This window comes from Merops nubicus, unplaced genomic scaffold (assembly GCF_000691845.1).
Source record: "Merops nubicus isolate BGI_N331 unplaced genomic scaffold, ASM69184v1 scaffold9821, whole genome shotgun sequence".
Lineage (NCBI taxonomy): Eukaryota > Metazoa > Chordata > Aves > Coraciiformes > Meropidae > Merops > Merops nubicus.
The window spans coordinates 1-9,429 of record NW_008587571.1 but is presented as its reverse complement, the minus strand read 5'-3'; the positions used below and the strand labels follow the sequence as shown (position 1 = coordinate 9,429).

Genomic DNA, 9,429 nt, shown 5'->3' with positions numbered 1-9,429 from the left:
CTCATCCCTGGTGTCACTCCATTCAGCCACTGTAGCCCACTGTCAGTCTCCATTCTCTGTGAGACTTTCGCACTGGCCGTACAGGGCTGTTGAAGGGCGAGTGAGTTTTGCTGGTCACCCGCTGGCTCTAGCTGGTGAATCAAGTTCTGGATGGGGATCAGGGGATCTCGGTCGGTGCCGTACTGCTGCTGGTGCCAGCAGCTGCTGCTCTCCTACCCACATCAATGCCACCACAGAAGGGTCCTCTGAGACCCCGGGCAAGGTGGGCAACTGCTCAGGTTCCTCCAAGGCAGCGATACCAAAGGCCCACTGGTACCCTTTTGGGTCCTTGAAATCCCCTCTCCTGAAGCAGTCTGTGCCAAGGACGCACGGGGCCTCTGGGCCAGTCATGATGGGATGTTTATGCCACTCCTTCCCAGTCAGGCTCACTTCAGCTTCCAGTACAGTGAGCTGCTGGGATGCCCCTGTCAGCCTGGCGATACAGATCGGTTCAGCCCCGCTACAGCAGGATGGCATCAGGGTACACTGTGCATCAGTATCAACTAGAGCCTTGTACTCCTGTGGGTCTGATGTGCTGGGCCATCAGACAAGATGTGACGTCTTCCTTGAAGGGATGCCTTTTCTTTATACCTGACAGGAGTCGCCTTCAAAGGCTGAGGGCTTGTGTCTGTTTCCCGACTGCCTTATCAATGCCCCCTTCTCTGGACAGGGATCCCAGCTGCTTGGCCTCCTTTCCCTCAGGTTCCACACTGCCAGCCCCACTGGTCCAGCATCGGAGCAGCCAGGTGAGAAGCTGCTCACCAGGCAGAGGGTGAAATCCTTTCGTATGTCTCTCAGCTCACTCGGGGACAGGGGTCAGATGACCACCTCTGGCTCTTCCTCTTGTTCTGGTGGCCCTGGTTCATCGTCACCCCTCACTACATGGGCCGATTTCTTTGTGTATTTCATCTTCTGTATTGGGGTGACTGATACAGGCACAGGTTGGTTCTGCAGGTCAACTGGAGCAGCTTCTGGACTGTTTTTAGGTCCAGAGACCTCCTCCACACCCTGAGGTCACTGAATAGTGCTAAGAAGCACTCGGTAGGCAAGGGCAAGGCCCAGACATGTTGCCGTGATTTGTGTTTCTTGGGGATTGCCAGGTTGACACCACGCCTTTTGTAAGTACTTCACCAGTTTGTTGGGACTCTGCACCTGTTCAGAGGTGAAATTCCAGAACACTGGAGGTCACCATTGGCCTAGGCACTTGCCCATACTCTTTCACATACACTGCTATTCATAACTATCCAGCATTGGGGTAGATCTCAGGGAGATGTTCTTAGAGATGAATTCTGTAACCCTAAACAAAACTTGGCAAACATTCAAAACACACAGCACTGAGAGCATGCTGGCCTGGATGGTCCAAAGATAGCCAAAATTCTCAAAACCTGAGTGTCTCCTCACCTGTCTCACCCACAGGCTGGGTGAGATGACTGAAAACAACCAGGCTGCATGCACATACTCGTTTAACCTCATATCATGAGCTGCCAGCATTCAGTAAAATGGGACAAGGCCCCTGACCTGTTTCCCAGAGATGGCAAACACCATCCCAGAGAACACGTGCAGGACCTAAGTGTTGCATGAAGGGAAAGGGGTATGTGTGGGTAAGGGAGAGACAAATTTGGTAAGACACAAATCCCCTTGCTTTCTAGCTGGTTCTCAGCTATTAAGAGGGGCTGGGGGTGGCTGAACTTGTGTTTTAGCAGGTTCCAGGGGGCTGGGGGTCCCCCCCCGCCGGCAGAAACAGCCTGTGGCTGTAGGTCCGGTCGCATTCAGCAGCAGCCATTGGGTGCACGGACAGCATGGGGTCATTTGCACACAACATACAGATTCCTTGTGATTGCTGGTGATAAATACACTAAGATGCAGGGTAGCTATAGAGCTCTAAAAGTCAATTGCAATAATGATAAACTCCTGGGGAAAAATCACTTGGCAGAGCTGAGGCCACAACTCTTCCCCAGAGGTGTCCCTGCTGGGGGGCAGGAGAACAGACCCGTCGGTCAGTCCCTGCGACTCGGTGCCGAAGTCTCGTCCCGCAAACGGGGTCCCAAGCAGGATGACATTTATACCTTTTTTTGTTACTTAAGATCAAAGTGCGGGGATGGGGCTGTGGGCAGACAGTTGTTCATTGTAATTAGCACAAAACTTCCTTATCTGCACCTGCACGGAGTAGACTGTCATGAGCTAGGTGGGAGAATGGGGCAAGCAACCTTCACTGCATTCTACATTCCCTGTCAGGGCCTCAAGGACACAGACCACTGAAGCTTCACTCAGCCCCAGTGTCTGCCCTGGCACCAGGTGTTTGCAGTGTTGAGCTTTATGGTTTGTACTAGTTTTGTGCTTCCTGCATCTGACAATAAGGATTAGCACAAGACCACCATGTAAGCACGTGGGCTAACATTGTGGACATGCACTATTTAATAGATTGCAAAAAAGAATATGAATAACAGAATTGGTTTAGTACACCTCGGTCAGATTTCCTCTTTATCTCAACTCTTTGGGCTCCACATTGCGCACCAGAAAGACTGTCATGGTTTAACCCACTGGCTGGTTCAGTTGCCTGCCCTGGCTATAGCTCCCTCCCAACTTCAGGTGAAAATCAACCCTATCCTAGCCCAACCAGGACAGGTAGTTTACTGGCAAATAAGTACAAAGTAGATGAGGGACATGAAGGGATTCCTAACTGATGTTTCAGTTTCACAGTTAGGTTTGGGTGTATGCAAGGCAGTGAGGCAGAGTGTCTTCATTCTTTCTGCCTTCCCACCCCTTCCCCTTCCTGTTAGGACATTAAATATTAGCTTAGCAGTGTTGCCTTTTCTTAGGAGCAGACAAGGAGCTTTTGCTCCTCTTTCTGTAGAAAAATTAAGATAAATGTTTTGAAAAAGAGGGGATTAGTTTTTAGGAATTACTTGAGAAGGATTTTGTAGCAGGAAGGACTGAAAACTGAAAAGCAGATTGAATATAACAGCTCTGCCCTTTATTTTCTGCTAGGAAATACTGGAAGTCGGCTAAAAATTCTGGTTTGAATTTTTCATACACTAGTTCAGAGAAAGCCTTCTTTTAACAATCAGGGAAAAGTCTGGGTTTGTGGCACTGTTTTTTTAAGTTGGATATCTTCAGATTTAATGGGAAAAGATATTAACATCCAAGTGTTTTGTGTATTGATAGGAAAGACTGAAAAGAGTGCACTTAGGCAAGGCTCTCCTAACAAGAAGGAGATGTCCTCGAAACCAGAAGGTGAAGAACTGATGTCACCAGCTGGATTGGAAGTGAATGCACCCGATACAGAGCAGTGTAAAACCAGGGTGATGCCAAGTGAGGATTCTCCTCTGCCTTCAGCTGGCCATCAGAAACAGCAGACTGTGTCTTCAAAAGAGAATCTCAGGTCTCCCAAGGATCCACAATCTGCTTCAAAAACCTCTCAACCTTTAGTTCCCAAGAAACAAACTGCTAAGCAGAAAGTCCCAAAAGGTAAAGTAGCTAAGAGGCTGACAGGAAGTGTGAGGAAGAAGCTTAAAAAATCTGTCAAGAAAAGTAGTAATAAAAAGTCTCAGTTACAAAGACAGGAGAGTTCTGACTCTGAACCTGGTGAAGAAGAGCCTGAACAAGAGCCTGTAAAATTGGATGAAGTGTTTACCTCACCCCTGCAGCAGAAATTGCAGACTCCCGGGAGTCCAAAGTTGGCTAAGTCTGAAAAGCCTAAAAATGTATTGCACTCATTGGAGTCACTTAGTGCAGGCAATGACGCTCTTGTACAAGCACTACAGTATCTTGTAGATAGTATAAAGAATTCTGGAAAGAAACAAATGTCACCTAAGTCTTCAGGGAAGACTCCCAAAAAAACTCATCACAGAATGAGTGAAGGTGCTTGCTCGAGCCGTGAGGACACCGATTCTCAAACGCCTTCTGACAGTAGTTCTGAACAGGACATGGCAAGAAAAAAACAGAAGTTACCAGAGGTGAAAATGAAAAGTAAAAAAAGAAAACGTACCATGCAAACTGGACCAAAGTAAGCTTTTTATGTAATTCCTTACAAGTGTGGTGTAGCTGGGTAGATAATTAAACACATCTCGTTGGCTTTTAAGCAGTAATGGCCCAATTGAACTATGTGACAGTTTCAGACTGGTTGAATAGCTAATAGAGAAACCAAGTGGTGTAATCACCATTCTCCAAGGTGAGTGCCAAATCCAGTGTCTGCTTCTACATAAGGAAACTTGTGCTGGAAATTTTGAAGTGTTCCTTTGAGACTTGAGTAGCAGACCCAGTCTAAAAAAAACAAAACCAAAGACAAAGGCACACATGTGCCCACAACCCTCTCACCCATACAGTAACTTCACTGCCAGGCTTGTTATTTTGTTTATAAATTGAGAAAATATGATGTTTAGTTCTTCAGCTATACTTATTTTTGAGGAAATAACTGTGCTAATGTTCGATAATCAAAAGAGGAAGTTTCTTAAACGAGTCTGAGTGAGTTTTTAATCACTGTTCTTTGCATAACTTTTTTTTTTTAAATGTTTTTTATGGTTCTGTTCAGTACATAAAATTATTGACCTACAGGTTCCTTTCAGTAAGTAAAATTGACTTAACAGTAAATGTAACACGAATAATATTTTTTTCTCTTCTAGAGATTCCTTTGCAGTTGTGGATGCTGCAGGTCATGAAAGGTAATTTCCTCAGCTGCCTATAAAACTTGGATTTAATCCCACTTCTGCTCTACTGAGAGAGAACAGCTGTTTGGAATTACTACTCCTGCATTCTGTGTTCTGCTAGGAGGAACCTAGTAGAAACAAGAACGTGATTTATGCCAGAGGGGTTTAAATACCATGCTAATACAGTTAATAAATTAATAAAGTTCTTCTTTCTATCATGATTCAGGGGCCATAGTAAGTTTCATGCCTTTGGGGATATTTTTTTCCTTTGAGGTTTTCTTCCACCTAAGTGTGTGATTTTTGAACAGAAATACCAGTGCTCCTAGAACTGCACCTTTTGGATAAGGTGGGTCACAGCAGAACTTCGTTGGCATGGTAAAAGCAGCAGAGTGCAGCCACAGGTGGAGGGAAAAGGAGAGGTTAGGGGTACAGATGCTAAGGCTGCAAGTGAAGTCCTGTTATAAGTGACTTAATCACTAAGGAATGTTAATTATTGCCATTTTATGGGGGAGATTTTATAATAGAATACATATTACAATTGCAAACTGTTTTACTATCCTTTCTTTATAGTATGCAAAACTTTTCTTTAAAGCATTTCTATAATTGTGGTCTGTGGAAAATTGAAAGCTAGTGCCACAAAGCAGAGGAAAATGTCTCTTTATTCTGGAAGGGAGGAAAAAGAAAAAAGTTTTACAAGGTTTTTAGAAAACCTGTTTAGAGAGAAGGTATGAACGCTGGTTTGTCTACCTAATAACTGCATAGAGGAGCAATTGGTGAATGTCAGACCTCTAATTTCTAGCTAGCAGCCATTTGTTTCAGTGTCTAATCGACACAGGTAACCCCAGATGATCTGAAAAAAAACCTTGAATTTGCTACTCTTTGTAGTGCTGTAATGTTCCTTTGGATCATTGAACATATTCAAGCAGGTGTTTTATTTTTGTTTGTTTTTCTTTGAAGTGGGCCTGTTCTAGAGCATGGTGTTAAAATGGTTTCTGGACTTAAGTCTCCTGAACAGGACAGTGTGTCTACAGGTAATGTTTAAAGTTGGTATTTTCTTGCATTTTATGTGTAAGCTTCTTAAAAGCTCTAATTGATGGTACAGTAATTTCTGTTGTATTTAGCTTGTCCAGATTAAGAAATGCAGTTTGTATTGGCTGTGGTCATGTTTCTGCCCAAGAACATGACAGAGTATGCCAGCTTTACGTTCGGTTAGCTTCGGAAGGGTGAGGACTACACGATTTGACATCAGGATAAAAGTTATCCTTCCAAAATACTTTGAAGACATTTTTTAGACTCTGGACCAGTTTGTTGTGTTACCACGTGATGGTACTATATAAGATCACTTCAGGCCACTCTAGACCAGATTGTACAGCCTTACAGAATCATGGCCTGTTTGCCTAAAAATATTTCCCTACACAAGTTGTACATATTGTTATAACATGAGCCCTGGGGATAGAAAGGCTTTTTGTTAGTGTTCTAGAGCAAGTTGTGAATGTTATTAATTCATGCAATGCTTTCTTTAGAGATGTGGTTTTCTGTGTGTTCTGGCAAGAGGTTTGCTCTGAAGTTGGGCTTGGGTGTTATACAGCTGAATGACCTTCCACTTTGGTCCATAAAATAATATGTGTAGTTACAGTTTGCCAGTGTTTGTTTTATCAGAGGGATGAGCCTGGGGAATATTTACTTGAATGTATAGTTTTCATGTAATTTTCAAGCCTATACTGCTTAAAAACTAATTACACGTACTGTTTATCTGTATTTGGTTTCATATATGCATAAAGAAAGCTGTCTTGGTGGGAAGACTAATAGTTTGGCTTGTGCTTGTGTTAACCTTCCTTTACTTCTAGTGGGTATATTGAATAGCAGTCAGGAACAGTAAATGCCTATAAAAGTGGTTTCTTGAATGTATTTTCAGATAATTCTGAAGACTTGAATTCTCATCTAAGAGCTCTGTTGTCAGATGAAATAGCAAGGCATAAAATAGGTAAGATTATTTTTAAGTATCTTACTGTAAGGGCATAAGTACGAATGCATTTCCAACTTGATGTAAACTTTGCTGCAGGAGACACAGGAAGGGTTCATACGTTAATAAGTATTTATAGATAAGACTTGTTAGTTCTTCAGGATGCTCTAATTTTTACACTAATTTTAAAAAATGCTAATGTTTCTTTTTTATTACTGTACTCAACAGTTAATCTTTTTAAAAAACTGTCAGATTTCCACATGTTTCACTTACTGTTGAGGCAAGACACTGCTTACAGTTCAGTGAGACCAGTAAGAGTTTGAACTGAGGGGGTGAATAACCTGCCTTCTGTGCTGCTCTGTGTCCAGGTAGGAGGCAACAGTGGGCATGCAGGCTGTTGTAATCCCATACTAGTCTGATTCTTTTATTGCCTTCATTATTATTTTATGCACATTATAGCTGTCTACCTTCAAAACCATTTTCAGCAAGGTTTATGCCATTATTTTTAGCATTTAAATAATCCTGACTCATTTGCTGTCAGTTCTTATGGAGCTTTTATTCTTTCTTATGAACACTAAAGTATTGAATCTTACTGTATTGATATATGGCAGCTTAGAAAAACTGAAAGTTGAAACTACGTAAATATGATGATAAATTTCTGAGAAATCTTGGAAATCTGTGGGGTTTCTGTTTGCAAAAGTGCTGTTCTTTTAGACCTTGGAGATAGATAGGGCTTCAGAAGAAGGGGGACTGCTTATGTAGTCTCTTAAACCAAGGCAGCGCCTTTTCACTGCTGCTGCTGAAATCCCTCAGATTTAGGCAACCTTCTTAGTCTTTGTTGAGAGCTTTGTCTTCACAGTTGTAGCATGTTTGCTGCTCCTTGTGCTTGAGCCCCTGATGTCTGTGTCTCAGTGATTCACTAAGACATATAGAATGAAATCTCCTGTAAAGTCAGCACGGTGACTGAAGAAAAAGGAAGCTTTTGGCAATACTTCATTCCCTTTTCCTGTTGTAATACCAGCTGGGAAGTGCTGGTCCCCTGATACAGGGTGACAGGAAAGGATATTTCTTGTTTTCTGTTGCTGAAGTTTCCTTCATACTTAACGTGACTGATTTCATGCTTTCAATTAGTGCTGCCTTCCAACACCCCTAACGTTCGTCGGACAAAACGGATACGACTGAGACCTCTGGAATATTGGCGAGGCGAGCGCATCAACTATACAATGAGTCCTTCAGGTATTGGTTCCAAAATTCCTATTTGCTTTCTCCTCATTGGGCAGTAAAGAGAAATCTGAGTTGATCTTGTGCTGTGAAAGCTTTGAGATACTTACTACTTGATAATTTTTTAAAAAAGGAGATTATTTATTGTCTCCAGCTATTTAGTCATCTTTCCATGTAGTCTTTTTCTCTCCTGATACTCCTGTGTCAGCTAGAAATAGTATCAGCAGAGCATTTTAAGTACCCTTGCTCTAAGTGTTTAAGAAAGAGCAAAAGTTTCTTTGTACTAATGGGTTTACTACATCAGAGGTTCTGGATGATACTGCAAAAGGAGACAAGCTACTGGATCATTCATTGGAGCACTTCTCTTTGTGTGGGGATTGTTCTCCAGAGCAAATACTATAGTACTTTATCCAGTCTTAGTGTTAATACCCTAAGTGATAGAACAGATGTTGTTCTCAGGGCTTTTTTTCTGATAATACAGCCTGATTTGGTCCTTTCCTAATATTAATTGGTCTGCTTGAAAATAGTATTACTTTGTGTCCCTAATGTTGATATTTTGTCTTAAAAATTGACTCATGTCGTGGCTTTCTGAAATGTTCTTTGACTGGAATACGATGAAGTTCTTTTCAAAAAATCTCATGTTGTTTTGCACTCCAAAATACTTGACAGTGAAAATCTTTGGTGTGTTCTGGCTCTCTAAAGCTATCTGAAGAGTTCAGCATAGAGGAAATATATTCTTAGCTGAAGTGCTCATTGCTTGTGCAAGTCTGCAGTCTTGTAAAATTATTCTGGATTAGTGAACTTTGTTTCACTTTCTTCTGTTTCAGGAGGTCTTGTGATTAATGGAATAGTGTGTCCAGAAACAGAACCTGACAGGAAGATTAAACAGAGGAAGTGTGATCACAATCAGAAAAGAGATGAAAAAAGTATGAACAGACTTTCTTTTTTTCTTTTAATACTTAAAAAAAAAAAAAAAAAAATCTGTAATCAAATCATAATGTTGTAGAATGGTTTGGGTTGGAAGGGACCTTACATTTAGAGAAAAAGAAAGCCATAGCAAAAACAGAATAATAACAAGAGATTCAAAAGCATAACAAATTCAAAGGCACAGACTTGTTTAAATTCGCTGTATCAGCGTAGCTTCTTTAAAGTTGGTTATTGAGAGTGTCTTGCTTTTTGGAGGGGTATTCCATCAAGCCAAGGTAGAGTTGTAGTATCATGAGCTGTACTGTCTCGATTCTTCCTTGGACAAAGGCTACAAGTTTATTGAGGATGCAGGGACCGAAAGTCAAAACAATTAGTAGCATTACAAGAGGCCCTATTAATGTAGAGAGCAAGATAGTTAGTCAAGGCAATTGATTAAACCAAGATTCAAACTTTCCTTTCTGTGCCTCTCTCCCCCGCCCCCTTTGAGCCAGTCCTTTTCTTACCTTTGCTAAGGAATTTCATGCCATTCCTGTGTGATCAGTATAAAAAAACATTCTTTATAATAACATCGAGCCGAGATCTATTCAAAAGGTTGATGCACGTAGTTCCCGGCTCCGGCGAGTAATGTTGCAG

General features: G+C 41.9%; 1 protein-coding gene across 1 annotated transcript in view; it reads left to right on the top strand.

Moving 5' to 3' along the window:
- Positions 1-8,795, top strand: part of CENPC (centromere protein C) — a gene marked incomplete at its 3' end in the record, with an annotated part of 17,314 nt that extends 8,519 nt beyond the window's left edge. Inside the window, exons 6-11 of the mRNA XM_008948956.1 lie at positions 3,205-3,985; positions 4,662-4,700; positions 5,643-5,716; positions 6,601-6,669; positions 7,780-7,884; positions 8,697-8,795. Coding sequence (XP_008947204.1) covers positions 3,205-3,985; positions 4,662-4,700; positions 5,643-5,716; positions 6,601-6,669; positions 7,780-7,884; positions 8,697-8,795 — 1,167 coding nt within the window. The remainder of the gene's footprint in view (positions 1-3,204; positions 3,986-4,661; positions 4,701-5,642; positions 5,717-6,600; positions 6,670-7,779; positions 7,885-8,696) is intronic.
- Between the last annotated feature and the right edge of the window lie 634 nt (positions 8,796-9,429).